The 18644-nt window shown below is 38.5% G+C and overlaps 1 protein-coding gene across 10 annotated transcripts in view; it reads left to right on the plus strand.

Moving 5' to 3' along the window:
• Positions 1–18644, plus strand: part of robo2 (roundabout, axon guidance receptor, homolog 2 (Drosophila)) — a 489160-nt gene that overhangs the window by 73337 nt on the left and 397179 nt on the right. The window contains exon 1 of one of the 10 annotated variants that reach the window (XM_051129112.1): positions 12329–13100. The exons of the other annotated variants lie outside the window; for them this stretch is intronic. Within the exon in view, the coding sequence (XP_050985069.1) occupies positions 12995–13100 (106 nt within the window). The 5' untranslated portion in view covers positions 12329–12994. Of the gene's footprint in view, positions 1–12328; positions 13101–18644 lie in introns of those variants that run through there. 10 annotated transcript variants of the gene reach the window in all.

Consider the following 18644-nt stretch of genomic DNA (forward strand, 5'->3'; position numbering starts at 1 on the left):
ATAAATTAATTTCATAGTTTTGCCTTCAGTTAGATTAGGTTATCAAGACATTTGGGTGTGTACTTCAAAAATAATAAGTGTTTATTGTGATGTAACTTGTTTTATTTTTTTGAAAAACCATTGTCAACTAAGTTACCCACTTACCCCCCCCCCTCTCAAAAAGGAATGGTTTGTCCCATTCTTACATAATTTGCACAGTATGATGATATTTCCTCTAAAAGCACATGGATAAAACACTAAAAGTTATGTTCTCTCTCTTTTTCCTAATATTGGTTAAACTAGCAAACCTGTGTCAAAAGTGGATTAATTGACTCTCAACAGTGTTACACAAGTATTATTGCTGCAGATTTTAACAAGGCAATTTAGCTAAAACTTATGTTTTGTTTATGAAAATATATTCTAAACATACCATATGCTCAGTAGTTTTAGGCTTCCATGTTGAGTATAGGCCCAAAACACCAAAAATATCAACTAAGTTACCTGTCAGCTGTGTTACCCAGTAAAGGTAACACTATGAGCAGTAGCAAACATAGATGGTATTTTATGCACATATTCCTACAGATCACCTTTATTTATATAGCACTTTATTCAATATAAATTGTTTCAAAGCAGCTATGTAGAGTCATGTTTGGGTTTTTGAGAAAAAGGAAAACTTTTTTTGTCACATTGTCAAATTCTAAATGTACCTCTAATTATAGAATGACCCTTATGCTCATATATGCATAGGAATAAAAATACACCAAACTCATTTTGGTCAAAACAAGGTTCTAACCTTTAAAAACAATGAGGTGGCCACAGGGTTCAGTCGACAGTTGACCCCTCACAAAAAGAGGTCAAAAGGCCCTAAGGTTACTCAAACGGCAGAGGTTTGATTTGTTGAATATGTACCGTTCGGATGAGCTGCAATTTAACGGAGAAGAAAAACACGGCTAAATGTCATTTGTGTGAACACGGCGTGTGGCATGGCAGTATTTACAACGGGGAGCCTTGCAGATAAAGTTCAATATGCAGGGAAGCTGTTCCGGTCCAGTGTGTTAAATTTAAGGTGTTCCTGATTGCTGTCAGATTGTGTGGTTCAGGTTTGCCAATTCGTGAATGCATAGCAAAGAAGATCCGGGTGGAAAATTTAGCTGTCATATATGTAGATCAGATATTCAGTCAATGAGAAATGGATTCATTTATTTACAATTAAGCCCTTTTACGTGTACATGTAAATGGTAATATCCTTATTTTTAACAGACATCAAGTAGTTAACAGTTCAAGTAATGTATGACCTAATTGTCCTCAGAGACTATGATCACATTGCACGTACTGAAATCTGAGAATCTCTTGCTTTTTCTCTCTGTGTATCCTGGTGTCTCTCTCACTGACTTGTCTGTCTTTTAAGACCACATGAAATTCCTTTTTTTATTTTTTAATATAATAATGAATATAATGATATTTCTTAAATATTTTTCATATTGAAATTGGGGTGGGCCACAAAAAAATGCTTGTCTACATTTTTTTAAGTAACTACTAGCTTTTAATTTATGTCAATTCCTTCTTTGTGCAAATGGTTAAATACAATAAAATAAAATAAAATAAATTATTTTTTTTAATTTGTTTCCTTTGAAGAGAAAGGTTTTTAATGTAACTTAATATACTTATAATTATATATCATGATACATATTAATTATATAAGATTAATTATTACATAATTGTATAGTAAATATAATAATATTTCTTAAGTGTTTTCCAGTGTAATTTTGTATTAAAATTGGGGTGGGCCACATAAAAGTGCTTGTCTACATTTTTAAGTAGCTAGTAGCTTTTCATTTATGTCAGTTCCTTCTTTGTGCAGTTGATAAAAATTAAATTAAATGAAATTATTAAATGAAATGGAATGAAATTATGAAATGAAATTAAATGAAATTAAATTAATAAGTCATCTTTTTATTTACAATTATACATTATTTTATTTAATTATACATTATTAATTATTATTTAAATGTATAGTAAATATAATAATATATAACAACTCATATTATTAAAAAATATAAAAAGAACAGCATTTATTCAAAATAAAAATATTTTGTAACAAAACAAGTCTTTACTATATTTTTTTTTTTATTACTGTAACATATCCTTGGTGAGTAAAAATATCAATTTCTTTCAAAAACAAAACACAACAACAACAACCTTTTTATTCATGAAATAAATTCATTAAAAAGTATCACAACTGTTTCCAACATTCAAAATAAATCAGCATATTAGAATGATTTCTGAAGGATCATGTAAAACTGTAAACTGGATTAATGACTGATGAAAATTTCTTTACATCACAGAAAAAAAAAAAAAATTCAATGTATAAAGGAATTTAAATCTAATTTAAAATAATTTAAATTTAAATTTAATCAACTTTTAGGAGTACTGTAACGTATACAGTGTATACATGTCTTCAGAGCTAACAGACATGAGCTAAAAGCCACAATACTCCAACTGGTTTGAGGTTTCATTCATTCATACCATAAAGAGTGCTGGCTGAGATACTCAAGGTTAGCTTGTTCAAATCACTACCCTTATCTTCATAAGTTTCAAACTTTGACCAAGAGTCTCCTCTCTTCTCTCATCCAGGCCACAGCAGCTCCGTCTTGGCTTTAGCTTAGGATCTGAGCCCCTAAATCAATAGCATAACTCAGAGAGAGGGAAGACACACAGGGGCAAGAGAGGCTGAAATACGTACCTTATAACTCAAAGCATATTTGCTGCCATTATCTGAAGGTGTGACCAAGGTGTTAATAACTCTTCACCATGGGTGGTGCGATCCTGACAGGAAGGAGTGTTTGAAGGGTGTGAAGGTGGAGGGGATGGGCAACACACACACACATACACATGCATTAATGACACTGATATGTACGTGCTCCACATGTGGTGAAGAAAATGGTTGCCCATTACCGCCCACCTTTCTGCCTAATTTTCCATGCTCATCTTGCATTCCCCAAATTCTTGGTCGGGCATGACATCCATCTGCGTTATTCGAACGTAGTGTGGAGGGTATTGGCGTGCCCTTGGCAAAAAAAGGGGCTGGTCGTTGCGGGCCAAGTGTAGGCATAAATCGAACAAGCGGCAGTTTTACTGCCAGTTGTAAATAGACGGTCCTGCCATTTTTTACGACAGCTATCACTAACTCATTCTGATTCTTATTGCCTCTCGAACACCGCCAATGGCCCGCCTGCCACTCCCAGCGCCCGGCTCTTCTCCGCTGCCCAAACTCCTGATGGCTATGGGATTTATCGCTGTGCCTTTAACAAGTACAGCAGCATTTAATTGCATCACTTGTTTTCTCATTCATATACACAAAATATGAATCCGAAGGGAATGTTGCGCTGAATCTAAGTGGCTTTGGGAGTCTTTCGAAAAGGAAGATGTTTGGAAGATGATCGAGGAACGTGAGATTTTATGTGGTTGGAGGATTATGTGGCAGATGGAAAAAAATGAAAACAATTTTTTTTGCCAGTGCTGTGTTCTCATTTTTCACAGTATTGACCATTTTAAACTGTTAAAATGTTGTTGCAAGTCATTGATCCAACAGTGAGAGAAAAATCATTCAGTTGTACAAATGTTATTTTAATTAGAATTATTATGTTTTTAGGTTCTCATGGACATCAAAAAACAGAAAATATTAAGGACTTTATTGTGGTTTAAATTCCTTGGAATTACATTTAAAATGATCTCTGAAGTCTTTAAAAAAAATAAAAATAAAATAAATTCTTCAAAAATAAATAAATATAAATAAATAAATAAATAAATAAAAAGACTATATACTGACTATAAATATTTTATAATTATTTTTTTTTCTGCTTATATGCTGCTATAAAATAATATAAGCAACAATTAGGTTGCTTATGTTAACATTAGTTAGCAATAGTTAACATAAAGTAAAAAATTATACATGTTACCTTCTACCTATACAAATATGATTGGCATTATATTATCATATTAAACATATTATTGGTAATTATTTGTTTGTTAAAGCAGTGGTTCTCAATTCCAGTCTTGGGGGGTCCCTGCTCAGCACTTTTTGTATTTCTCTCTTATCTGGCAAAATCATTTTGTAAAATGTTACCCAAGATATTTTGTAGTGTGAAAGTAAAGTAAAAATAAAAAAATATAACTGCAAGCAGCAATTATCTGGGTTCAATCACTTCAAGGCTTTTAAGCCGACATTAGGACATTACACATTATTTAGCAAGCCTGTAACCACCTAAATCAATGATTTTAAAAAGCAATTTGGACAAATCCAGGTAATTTACCATAGATATATGATGGTATTAATGTTTATGACTGCTATAGCGCCACCTACGGTCCAATCTCCATAGAACATTGCATGCTTGTTTAGAACAATCTGGTACATGTGCTCACCTAGTTTCATGAAGTTTTGAGTTTTTCATTTTGGATGTATAGGATTTTGGCTATATTGGGACACGCCCCTTTTCTAGATGACCCCGTTATACCTACCCAAAGGGGTAACTTTTTTTTTTTTCTTTTGATAATTATTGATCTTGAGGGTCCAGAGAATCTGTTGTAGTGTTTTTTTCTGTTGATGTTGAATGAAAAACCTAGGACTACTTCACAAAGTATGTTTTTTTTTTTTGTTTGTTTGTTTTTTTACATAATGGAGAATATCTAATCAACAATTCTATTGACATCAGTGGTTCTTGAGGCAAAGTTGCTCAGTATGAGTAGGTCTGTCAGATGATATGCATATTGTGTGGATGTGTAAAACGCCACATGATTATAGAGCTGTGAAACTCTTTAGCGCCACCTAGTGGCCAATTTATTTCAAAATTCTAACAGACCTCTAGGGCCATAAGTCGAACATGCCCGTTGAGTTTTGTTCCAGTCTGCCTCCATTTTGTTTAACATTGTCAAATAGATGCTCAAAGTTCATTGGCCGATGGTGGCCAAGTCAATCTGACTAAAAGCTACATAGTTATAGCCGTTTTTATGTTTTTTTCCATGTTATAGCGCCACCATGTGGCCAAATACTGTGTTTTTACAGTGACCTCAGATTGAGCTCTAGCACAGTGGTTCTCAACTCCAGTCCTCGGGACCCACTGCTTTGTACATTTTGTATGTTTCTGAATCTGACATCTTTCTCCTGACAAGCTGATGATCTGACTCAGGTGCGTTAAATGAGGAACACATACAAAAAATACCAGAAATTGATCCTGCAACTAACAGTTTAGGAGTTAGATTTTGAGTGACTGAAGAGTGATTGCACGCTTTTATTTGCTGTAGTGCCACCATCAGGCCAATTGCACTATGTACTTGAACCCCTAATTAAAAATCACCTTCAATCACATGACTGGTCACATGGCTGCCTACCTGACAAGGCCAGGGTATATAGCAGTATGTGCATCAGTATGTAAACAACAGCCATAGCAAGATTTGTGTCAGCGTATTTATAGCATCATAGGGGATGTCGAAAATTCTACTATAAATGCATGCATTGTGCGAGCTGTCTCACTTTAATGCCACGTGGTTTGTATACATGTTGCAGCTGATTGGGCTGACATTTTTGACACTCCCACCAAACAAGAAAAAAAGTATCTCAAACTCTGTTGCACACCGTTGCACACCGTTTCCAGGAAACATGTCGTTCAACCCGGAAACCGTAGCAAAACGTTGGGCACCGGTTTGAGCTTGAACTTAACCCTCTTTTTATCTGAGAATGGATAATCATTGTTTAAATATATAATCTGAAATATATTTGCATAAAATATAACATGCAAGTGCAATAAAACTAAAAAAATAATTTAATTGTTAACAGGCATCTTTGTTTAGCGCTAGCTGGATCAAAAGATGATTTTCTTTGAGGAGAACCTGGTCGGATCATGTGACCAGTCAGGTGATTGATGTGCTAAATAAAGTAGGAAGTTTAAATCTTTGGTATTGCGAACAGCCAGTCCTCCAAAGGCAAAGGCCAAACCACACAACAACTGAGATGGAATATTTATGTTGTTTTTTGGGGAGATGTTTTTGTGACACCTCTTACCCAAATTAAACCTAAAAGGAACATAACAAACAAGAATCAACAACCGTGAGTCCAAAACAATCACATGGATATTTTCTGTCCCTTTCTCTTGCAGGCTTGTTGATATTGCGGCCTTATTTTATGACCCTAAAATATATTTGGACAATTTGGGCAATTAATCCATAATTTTATGACAGCCATAAAGTGTTCAAATGCCGCAAACGTTATATCTGCTGTTTTATCATTTTATAACATAAGAAACTTTGCTTTAAAAGTGTGTTTGTGCTTTTGATAAATAATGAAATCTAAAATATGACTAGCGTCCAAATACTTTTTGGGGCCACTATATTGTTATTCAGGTTCATGGAAAAGACAAACAGGATGAATTTTAATGACCTGCAACTTTCTCCTATTGTTTGTTATTGTTTCCAGGCGATATATGCTGTGTATAGTGTCCGTATAATATATTGTAGCTTTGTAAACAATGTGGCAGCGTCTAGATTTCTCTTCCAGCTCTGCCATTCAGGGATCTAGAGATAGAGTCTGTATTTTATCATGGATTTGATGTCTTATTCATGTAGTCTGGCTGGTAAAGCCATACAGTGCTAGCTTTTTCAGTACAATCCTCTTCCAGGTATTCAGCATTTTTTGTTTTCCTCTTGTAAGATGACACGCAGCGAGGATATTGTTTTTGTGATGATACCAGGTGTCACAGTGAGCTCTGTTGACAAAGATTTGTGTGTTTATGGCATTAGAGTGTCAGGTGGTGGGGAATATCGCCGCTCGCTGTGTCTCGCACACGCGTTTTTGCCCATGATACCTGTCAGACAGTGAAGAGATGGATTATAATTAGGGCTGTCAATTTAATGCATTAAATTAGTGTGATTTAAAAAAAAAAATGATGCGATTAATCAAGCCCCCTGATCTTGAAATATCACCTTAATGTTTTCAACCAAAATCGATCATTAAACCAGTGACAGTGTGCTGTTTAATGATATGCAATTAAAACAATTTATTGACTTCAGAAAGTGCTTATTGCAATATGACTGCTAAATTAATGTAATATTTTAATTATCGTCATTTGTAGGCTTTTCTTAACAGATTTAATTTGGTTGATTCATTGGCAGGTCATATATCATTTTATGTTTTATTTTTGTCTTTCATTGATTGACATCCCCAATTCTAATTTGTTTAGTTAGATCATTCACTTTCAAGAGGTGTATCCGATATGATTTTTATCCCATAAGATGTAATCATATAATTGCTTTACCCCATAACAAAAAGCAACATTGTCCAAAGCTCTTATTATGACAGCATTTGAAAGCCATTGTGTGTATCGATTTACAAAATCCATTAAGACTGAACGAATCACTGAAGCATGAGCACCATTGTTCCCATCTGGGGACGAGTCTTACTTTGAATTTCAGTTTGGCCACATGCAACTTTTCAATAAGCCCTCGGCTGCTTTGGAAAGCTGGGCACTTTGTTTCCAATGCTCTGTTTGCCAGTTTTATAGTGACGTATGTGGATAGTTCATTTGTAGAATTAAAATTCATAAGCAGGGATACTCGCGGCTAATAATAGCCGTTGTCACAGCAGTTATTTCCTGCGTTGGAAGTTGCACCGCTCTGATTGCAGCGAATTCTAATTGGAATGTTAATCGTGAGCCAGATGGTAGCAATGCTAGATAATTATTAGTATTATTATTATTTCAGTGCATCATAACAGTCGTACATTAAAAAAAAAAGACAAACAAGCAAATTGGGTCTGGATTTGCAAACTACTGTACGCTGCGTGAGTGGGCGCAGGGTTTGGATTATTAAGACAGAGAAGAAAATGGATTATCCAGCATCTTGTGCAGCAGTTACCCAAGCTGAGAAACTAGTTACAAAAGAGCCAGATTGCCATCGGGTGAGATATTTTGACTGTTCTCCATGCTACTTCCAGTGCCTGAAGCACATTTCAAGGAGAGCCGTCATCGAGAGTTTGCCGTCTGTCTGTCTGTCTTTCATGTTTAAGCATTTTGTTTTAACGAACGCCGCCTCTACACACATGCGCTTTTGATAACCTACATTGGCCGAACGTCTATGTGTACATTTTTTAAGAGGTTTAGCCGTGCAGCGCTGGTGAGGCATTCCTGGCACTGCTGCCACTGTTGGCACTCTCTTCCTAAGGCTTTTTCACTCCATTTCTCTCTATATCTTTCCTGCTCACTGTCCTTCCTTTCGTGTTTTGCCTTACCGAACTTCCTTGCTTATCACAGCTCTGCACCCCGCTCCTGTTCGGACCGCATTTATCCGGGGGGTTCTTGTCTGGGGGCGATAAGCCGTCAGGCTCACCCCTACATGGATCCAAGGGCCCTGTCTCTCTGTGTTTCCCCTGACGTTCTAACACTACGCTTTCCACTTCTCCTCAGTCTATCTGTCATCCTCCAAATGGCTCATCTCCTTCCCTTTTGTTCTCGAATGCAGAAATAAAGAGGTAAATGTATTTGCGTAACAGACCCATCTACAAACAGTTTAAGCAATTAGGCTCCCGGGGAGGCTTGACATAGACAACAGTAGCGCTAACTGGCATTCTGCCTCAAGATTTACACCGTTCTTTGAGTTAATGTTACAGCATAGCTTATGCCCATCATATTAGCATCAAGAGTTTTTATTGATAACGTTTCTGTTTTCCCATCCTAAGATTGTAATTTTCCATCTTGGGCTTTGGTTAGGCAATAATTAGCAGCTTATGCAAATAAGCCTTCATTTATCAGACAATCACTGTTCTTTAAATTACAGAGCGTGCTGAGGAAAAACTATGCCTCTTTTCATTGGCTGTGGCATTGACTTTGTCCTCACATCACAAGGCCTTGGCTTTTTACAGCTTTTTTCAGTTCTGTCACCATACACGTGCTTTTGAAAACAATAGCTTGTGATTTTATTGTAAAAAATGATAAAAAGACGTTTATAGTATGCTCAGGCAGTCCTGAGGTGAGAAGTAAAGCATGATTATGTGAACAAATGCACCTTATGTAATCTTTCCAGTCTTTAGCGTGTTGCTAAGGCTCACGGTGCTGTACAGGTGCTCGAGAAAGCTTATTGAAGAATCTGTACAGCTGTTCAGTGGCCTTCAGCTTTGCAGTAGCAACACAAAAGCACATGCTACGCATGTACCAGACCTTACCCCAGTGTTTTGAATTCATTTATTGGTGATTGATTCACAGTGGACCATTTGAAACGAAAGCGTTTCAGAGTCTCAGGCAATCACTGGCTCAGGTGTTGCTGTTGAGGCTATAGAGTTTCCACAAAAGTTTTCCTGCAGCCCCAGTTTGTCTTGCTTAAGGTGGTTTAAACTGTAAATTCATGTCTCTCTCAGGATCAGATGTATCTTGTCTTCATTTCAGTTTTACAACATGTTCGCATTAGGAACAGATGCTCAGCGAGGCTTTTCAGTCAGCGAAGCTGTAATTAGGCCGCCATGTTTCTTTTGATTTTGCAAGGGAGGTGACGATCCAAAAGCGAAACGTATGCTTTTGTGTGAATTGAGGTGTGATTTTGTGTTCGAAGATTGGATGCGATTGCACATTTAAAGGTTGAGCTACTGTTCAAGGTTCTGTGTAATTTCAGAGTGTCAATTAACCATGTCCAATTAAAAATAATGGATAAATCAGGGCATTATGGTGTGTATTAGAGATAAAAGTACAGAGTTTAATGGTTCTGGTTACGATTCCACTTAACAGTTATGGACCCTTAATGATTTAGTTAATGATTCTTTTACTACATTTGAGGAACCAACCTAACATGTGACCCTGGATCACAAAACCATTCATAAGGGTAATTTTTTTTTAAGTTAAAAACTAAATAAATTATCTGAAAGCTAAATAAATAAGCTTTCCATAGATGTATGGTTTGTTAGGATAGGGCAATATGTGGCCGAGATAAAACGATTTAAAAATCTGAAATCTGTGGGTTAAAAAAAATCAAAATATTAAGAAAATCGCCCTTAAAGTTGTCCAAAAAAGTTCTTAGCAATGCATATTTTAAGTTTTGCTATATCTATGGTAGGATATTTACAAAATATCTTCATGGAACATGATCTTTACTTAATATCCTAATGATTTTTGGCATAAAAGAAAAATCAATAATTTCGACTCATACAGTATATTGGCTATTGCTACATACCTGTGCTACTTATGACTGGTTTTGTGGTCCAGGGTCACATATATGGTTTTATACAAAATAGAAGTACTTTAAATACTATATTCATAAACAAATTAAGTGAATTATATTTATATATATATATATATATATATATATATATATATATATATATATATATATATATATATATATATATATATATATATATATATATATATATATATATATATATATATATATATATATATACACACACCAGCGTTATAATTCCAACAAAATATAGCCCAATATACTGTGTTAATATGAATGATTTTTTTTAATAATTTTTCAAATTTTTCACCTGTATTGCATAGTTTGCATTGTGGTGTTTTAGGGTTAAAAGAAATGTCTATAAATGTATCGGATGTCCTTGCATAAAGTTTCCAGTTTTTCTATGGATTGTTTTCTTTCAGAGTAACATTGGCTTTAACCAAACTCTGTTCCGAGCCAAGATCTTGACTGACATCTTTTTTAACACATGATGATGCTGGCATTATGATGTGCAGAACATAGTCTCAAACTGATTTTATATAACGCAAGCACATCTGTACCCTTTAATTTATTGCATTGAAAGATTTAGTCTCTCAATGTCTGTATAATGCATGAAGTTGGCGAGTGCATGTGTGTTATTAATCAGTCAGTATCCAAGAAGGTTATCTTATATACAATGTGGTATTTGAATTGTACTTATATGTGCACAAATGCAAACGAAAACTAAATTTGCAGGCATGTTTGAGTTTTGAATGCAGTATTCTAATATCTCTAGAGTTCAGTGTGAATTTTATTGCATCTCTGATAGCTCATAAGTTTGAGACCGATTTGTCATTTTAACTTATTAAAAAAGGAACCGGGTCACAGTCATTCTCTTGTGAATTGGACTACACAGGTTAAGCTGTGTGTTTGTTACTTGCAACAAGCAAGAACGATAAAATAGAAAGAGGCAATGTTGTTTGCTTATTGTCTTTGTATTATTTTATGGTGCTCAGGCTTTGTCTCTCATCACATTCAAATCGGCAAACTCACAACTCTGCTAAAACAATTTCTTTTGCCGTGGCACTAGATTCAATAGCGGCACAGCGACTGAATTGAAGTGTGGAAAACACTGTCAGTTTTTATCAGTTCTGTCATTACATCTGCATTGGCAACAAAATGCAGACATCCAAGATTCTTTAACAGAGCGAAATGTCTTAAATTGTTTGGTTCCAATACTTTTTATTGAAAAAGTACTGGGAATCAGTAAATGAGTGCTCATGTCTGTTTGTAAAACCTTACAATTGTGTTCCTCAAGCACTTGAATGGGTAGTCGTTGACATTTAAAAGAAGCAACCAAAAAAACTCCTTTTGCCTCTCAGGGAATCATTTAACCATAAAGTTTCTTCATACTTGAACAGACACGATGAGAAATCTTCTTCAGGATGAAGAAAGTGTGAGCTAAGCAGTAAGATTGAATGGCATTTTTATTCTTTATGCAAGATTTGACTGTAACGGAATATGCATTTCTCTATTCACATAGCAAGGAGCCTGGCATTGTGCTTGGAATGTAATTCAAGACATTCTGATTGACATCAAATGATTTATAGTTGCACAGCAGTGGCTGAAAGACGAAGGTCATCTAGTGCTCGTCATAAATCGAGACTTATTCATGTAGATAACAGGAAATGTTTTCATATGTCATTGTTTGCTGTAACTGTCAACCGAATCGTCACTAATGGCACTGCTGCCGCTACAGACGTTATTTATGCGCTCTGTATGAATCCAAATGATGATAAATCTCACGCGTGTCACGCACACCCTAAAACCCCAAGCCCGGCGAGCGTTCGCCCTCTGACAGCAGCTTGGCAAAAATAACAGTCTTTAGCATAAGCGTTTTGCGAGTGTGTGTGTTCGAGAGTTCCAGGCAATGTTCATTTGCATGAGCCCCCTGAGGACGTTTAATGCTACTAACTTTCCCCAAGCCGAGAACCAGCATGTTTAGGCAAACCTGCTGACTATTGCAGTGTCCAACAGCACTCCTTCTCCCCCTACTCTCATCTAAAAGAGTCTCTCTCTCGCTCTCCCTTTCTCTCTCTCATGCGCTCTCAGAGTTGAAGCCGAGAGTGTTATTAGTCTTTAAAGAGCCTCTCTAGCTTCCGCAGCCTCAACGTCTGTTATGATCAGAGCTCCAGGATTAGTGCTGTCACCACATTGCATCTCTCTGCCGTCCTGCCCTCGCTCTCCCTCTCTCCTGGCGCATCCCTTGTGACCCACGGTGCATGTTACGCTGTTATTTCCTCCCCACCTCCTTTCCCTCTCTGGAAACTCCTCCACATAGACGAACACACGCTGTGGAGCTTTTTGGCGTGCAAAGAACGATCGAGTGGGAGATTTCTCACTGTGGACTGGGACATATCCACTACTGCAGGGAAAACAGCGGACGGCTTTGGACAGCGGTGGCAGCAGCGAGAGGGAGTGTGTGTGTGCATGCATCCGTGCGCATGTTTCGAGGGAAAACTGAGCTGCGCTGTGCTTCTCACACGCTCATTCTCTCACTCTCGGATGATGAAGGCTCTCGATCGCGTATGATGGAGCTTGACTGAGAAGCGGGTCTCACTCTCACACGTGCGCTCTTAGACGGGCAGAGCTTGGGAGCTCTCAGCAGCGTGGCGGAGGCACACGCACGCTTCGCGCTTGCTTCTGGACTGTGACCGATGACCGGACGTACGAGCCAGGTTCCGTGCGCCCCTCGTGCTCCAGCGAGCATACACACGGGCAGGTGAAGGACCTTCACCTTCGACCCCCGAGACCTCTGGAGATGTTCCTCCTCTCTCCTGTGAGACTCACTTTGTTTCTGCTGGTCTTCCTGGACGTTGCCCATCCGTCCCTTCAGGGCAGGAGTAAGGGCAGATGGAACAAGGGGGGTAAGTTTCGGACAGACTCTTTCACTTCAGGAAATCAGCGCTTGTACTCTGAGATCTTTACAGTGTGTCCGGCTGGTTAGGGATTTGATCTGAAAGTGTCATTTGGAGCATCGTAGGTCCACCCAGGAGAAAACTTTATTTTACTGATCAAATTAAGTATCAGATCAAGAGTTTGTATTGTTGGGCTTGATGTAGTTGCCTTCCTTACAGGATGTAGTTGATGGATGACATTGCTATTATGGATCACAAAGTTTTTTTCCCTCTTGTCCCCTCAGCACTATGTTCCGTTGTGTGTGCAGACGCTACTCAGCTAAAAGCTTTCCTACCACACTGATAGAATTTCACTTCCTCTGCGCTCTTCTGTAGGAGGTTATTGGGCTCAAAAAAGCTGTCGAAGTAGACCGTTAGGGAAGGAAACCCTCTTGAGAATTTGGAGTCCTTGTGTGGGGGAACTCTGATTCTATGTGCATGGATATGTGTGCAGCTGTGCTAAACCATAACCCTTGTTTCCAGTGCTGTGATTGTGTTATAAAGTCCTGTTTTACCAGGCTGTCGAGAAGTGTTAATAATTCAAAGCAGTCCCCCATTCTATGGGAGAACTGCTCTCCCCCCTTCTCAGGCAGTATCTAATCCCCTTTGTGGGATTAAAGGGAGAGCGGTAATCTTAGCGGCTGCTCCTGGCGAAGACTCGCTGATGCTCATCCGAAGCCCATGGGTGTCGCAAGCGCTACAGACTCTCGCCTTCAAAGAGTCGCCGGTCCTGCGAGTCTCCCCGTAACTGCTCTGCAGTGGCTGTTCCTCATCTCCTGTTGAATCGGCATGCTCGACTCCAGTCTGCATTCCTACGCACGCCTGCCTTGTTTTTTGTTTTTCCCAGATTGTTTCGCACAGAGATGGAGCTGGTGGGTGTATTCTTCTGGCTCTTCTGATTTAGCAGGTGTCAGATGGACTTCAAAGCTGACTCACGTCTTGAGTGCTAACTGGTTGAAAGGTCGGAAATCTGACTCAGGGGTTGGTCAGATTTCTGTTTACACTATGTTGTAGTTGGACAATGTTTAGAGAAGGTTCATGCTGTCATTTACTCATGTGCTTCCAAACCCATATGATTTACTTTCTTCTGACAGACATTGTCAGAAATGACAGACATTGTCGTAATTGCAGTTTATAAAACATGATAGATAAATAACTGCATTTTTTGCAGAAGGAAAAACCCTACTTGTTTGGAGGGTGAATATGCTGAAATAATGTTTTTGGGTTAACTGAATACATTTATTAGAAGCACTGGCATTTCATTTTAATTAGTGATAATACATTAAGAGGCTGATCTCAATCTGTGTTTTGTAAATATCAGGGATGTTGTCCTTGAACGGCTTCCGCTAAGTGGAAAGCATGTTGCCATCTGTAATCTGAACTCCCTCCCCCTAGTTTTAGCCCATTTCTGTTTGAAATGGAAAACAAGACACAGTATTAGCCTATACTTTCTAAATGGTATAATCCGTATTGCAGGGGGAAGTAAATAAATGTGATATCCCTATAATCTTTGGCCTCTGGTGAGATAGAGGGCATTGGCTTTCCATGGAGCAATTAGGGCACGGTCAGAACAGCTGTGTGAATTCAGCTCCAGCTTTCCTCTTTGTAAAGATGACACCGCACGGCCAATTACCTCTTCATGACACACTTGAAAAGGTGTAATTTTACCTGTGGATATGATAAGATCAGCCTAGCATGGACGAGTGTTTGTTGCTGTACTGTTATTACGAACGTTTAGGACAATCTGTAGTGCTAGTTTGCTCTGTGTGTGAGAGTATTTGCCTGGTAACAGTGGTTGCTGTCTTTTTTTTTAATGATGCAATATGCTGTTTTACTTCAACGTCAGGGTTAAAGTGATTTTTACATCAGCATAATTGTAGCCTAGTGCTTTTGGTAGGTTTATTTACATTTTTCATTTCAATTGCGCTTTGCATTTCTGATTTAAGGGTCATGTAATTCCAAAAAACACCACTAGCGATGCAAATTCAGTTTAATTTCTCCAAACATTTTCCCTCCCGTTCATGTTCTGTTGACATTTCAGAAACCCCAATGATGTGCATTTAAAAATTAGCCAGTGTTTTCCCCGTATAAGTTCTTCAGACCTAATTAAAACCTAATAGGTAGGTATTAATTGAGTTGTTTCTCATTTCTAAGTGTATTTTTTTTTTTTTTTGAGCTGTTAAAATGGCCTTGGGGTTTCTGAGGCACCAGTCACAGCACAGAGTTAAGAACAGTGCAAAGTTGATTATTTTTAAGACTAACAAGTGAGGCTCTCCAAATCAAGATGGTGTTAGAGAATTTATTTTGTGTGTGTAGCAATGGCATTTTTTATATTAGCATATGTAATTGTGCATAACATTTTGCGTGTGAGTACAGCACTGAAATATTTTTACTTTTTGTTCGTGTTTTTGAATGGGCTGAATGGAGAGAACCTTGTAGCCCTGGCCTCAGTTAGCACTCTTGCACTTAAACACTGTGCTTTTCTGTTCTGCTTCTGCAGTCTCCTAGGTTATCTAAAATGAAATTCGAGCGTGTTGTCTCCCCATGTATTTAAATGTGACTGTCACCATGGACTTCCTGATAGTGGGGAATTCTCAGGGGCCAAGTCGGACCTCATGCGCTATCTCTCGTTCTCTCCCTGACATAAACACACAGTCTTGCGCTGCTATGCCCTCACAAAATTTGAATGTGCCAGTCAATCTCTCTGTCCTAATAGAGGTTTATTCTCCTGGGCCACCTGAGGGCCATGGCATTTAGAGGGCAAACCGAACCCACTCAATGTCACCCTCCATCTGTTTCACACCATAACCCAGCATTCCCTTCAAACTCAGCTTGGAAATATCCACCGCTGCCTTCTCCGCTAGATATTTTTCCCTTTCCTGTTGTTCAGGTCACCGAACCACTGAAATGCAGTCGTTCCATATGGCAAACGCTGAACTGCGTGAGGACCTGTAGGCTGCCCACTGTGAGGAGATGTTGAGACACACCCTCAGAAACGTACCTGAATTCTAATGCACTTGGCTGTCTGGCTCCGTTTTGAAACTAGTCCATGAAAATGAACTTCAACCCAAAGCTCAGAAGTGTAATTCTCCCTTCAGGCTTCCGTCTGCTGGTGACCAAGGAGCACCTTCACGCAAGTCACTGCTACTGCCTGGAGATTAATGAGGAAAAGCAATGTCTCGCTTATGGATCCCAATTCAAGATCCTTTCCGACTTGGGAGTCTTGGTGTCCTGGGTGACCAGATTTTCAGAGCGGCTAGAATCGGAGAAGCAATTAACAATTCTCACAACTTGCTGCTCGTGTGGAAATGGATTTCAGGCTCTCTCACGGGCCTGTGCTCCACTGATGTCTCAACGCTCACCATTATGTGCCTGCGAGACAAGTGATACCAACTGTGCACGGGAGAATAATAATTTCTCTGTTCCTCTGAACAGTCTGCCGCACAGAGCGCTTGCAGAGTGGCGCGCAACAATGGCACATTCAATTATTCTCTCCCCTCACTGTCAATGTCGCAACATCTCGACAGAGCGCCCCCAACCAGACCGCTGCTTTCATAACTGGTAATAATGTCTCTCCGGGGAGCTGAAGTATGGTGGTCTATGGGGGGCTGATATGCTTGTACGTACATGCACATCGCAGACACACCTCAAAAGGAGGGAAATTTATCACTAAAATGAACAGTGTTCTTTTTTTGAAGCTTTGGGTGACAGATTTGGGTGCAATTTTCAGCTCATCACAGTTTTGCCAAGTATTCAATCTTTTTCTATTTGGGGCTTTTGCTACTTTTTTTATTATTAGATACGGTGGAGATTGCAGAAGGGACATTAAATTATTGTGAAGAGAGTGGGAATGGAATTGGGACATGTTAGCCAGATTCAAACCTGCACTGCTAGTGTAAACACCTAGGCTTTAACATATCTAGTGCATGCGCACTGCATCACAGTCAGGCAAAGTTGTTTTGAAGCTTTATGCACTTCAATGGGAGTCAACGGGTTGAGGTCCAAATTGCAGTTTCAATGCAGCTCTACATGATCCCAGCCAAGAAATAAGGGTCTTATCTAGCAAGACGAGTGGTCATATTCTAAGGAAAATAAAAATATATACTTTTTAGCCACAAATGCTCATCTTGCACTAGCTCGACCTCGCACGGAAGTACGACCCAGTGTTTACAATGTGAACATGCAAAGAATATCAAATGACCTTTGCAAAAAAGGTAAAACGATGTTGAATGAATTTGAGGTTGGAGGAGAAAATGAGATGGAGTTTTTCCACCCTACCTTTTTGAACCGAGGTACACAGACGAAGAACTAACCACGCATGAATTTTTCAATGTGATTACGTAATGTGTGAAGTCGCACATCACAGAGCTAGTGCAAGATGAGCATTTATGATTTAAAAAATTATATACTTTTTTTTTGTTTGTTTTAAGAAAATGACTTATTTTGCTAGAGAAGACCCTTATTCCTCCGCTGGGATCGTGTAGAACCCTTTGAAGCTGCACTGAAACTGCAGTTAGGACCTTTAACCTGTTGGCTCTCACTGAAGTCCACTATATGGAGAAAAATGCTGCAGTGTTTTCCTCAAAAACCTTAATTTCTTTATGACTGAAGAAAGAGAGACATGAACTTCTTGGATGACATGGAGATGATTAAATCATAAGAATTTTAATTCTGGAAGTGAACTAATCCTTTAAGTTGTTGAACTACAGTGAACTTTTTTTAAAACTAGTTGACTACTTCTTTGGCTGTAAAACTGTTTGAGCAGCAGTGTCAATAAAACTAGCTATGCAGCATTTTGTCATGCTACACAGCTAATTGCTGAAAATCTAGCTTGCTACTTGAGAAGCTACAAGGGCTGTTGTCATGCGTCTGATGAATGTTGCACTACTTTTAGTTGATTATTCTCCAACATTGACCAAGTATTGATGCCAAGTATTCAATTTAAAACGAAGGAGATTTTCATAGTGTGTGTTCGTGAGAGATCTGATCTGCTGACTGAAGTTTAACTGGCACATATAGCTATTATTCATTCTGGACATATTTCATCATGTTATATTCTATTTTGGGTCTTGATGGACAGAAGGGAAGAAATATTTGTCCAGATTGGACTCTATGATCAGAGCACATCTGCCCCGTGCTGCCCCTTCCTCTGAATGCTGCCATTTCCGTCACACTCTCTCTAATGAAGCTGCTGTCTAATTGCAGTGGGGAGCGTTCCCAACAGTAACAGTGTTTTATGGGGGATTTTATGCTGCAGAGATGACAGCAGAGGCTGATGGATGGGAGGACGTAGATTTTACGGCCTAAGACCCTCTCACCCCATCTTCTATTCATTTCCATTCTCCTTCTCTTTCTCTCTCTTGCTTTTTCTTAAGTCAAAGACACACTAACACCAGTCTAAAAGGGTTTATACCAATAAAAAGTTTGTATGGCATTGTTTCCTGCAGTTGAGGTCAAGAGTTTGCATCCCCCATTCAAAATCATTAAAAATATTAATTAAAAATATTAATTAAC

Source organism: Labeo rohita, chromosome 15 (assembly GCF_022985175.1).
Source record: "Labeo rohita strain BAU-BD-2019 chromosome 15, IGBB_LRoh.1.0, whole genome shotgun sequence".
Lineage (NCBI taxonomy): Eukaryota > Metazoa > Chordata > Actinopteri > Cypriniformes > Cyprinidae > Labeo > Labeo rohita.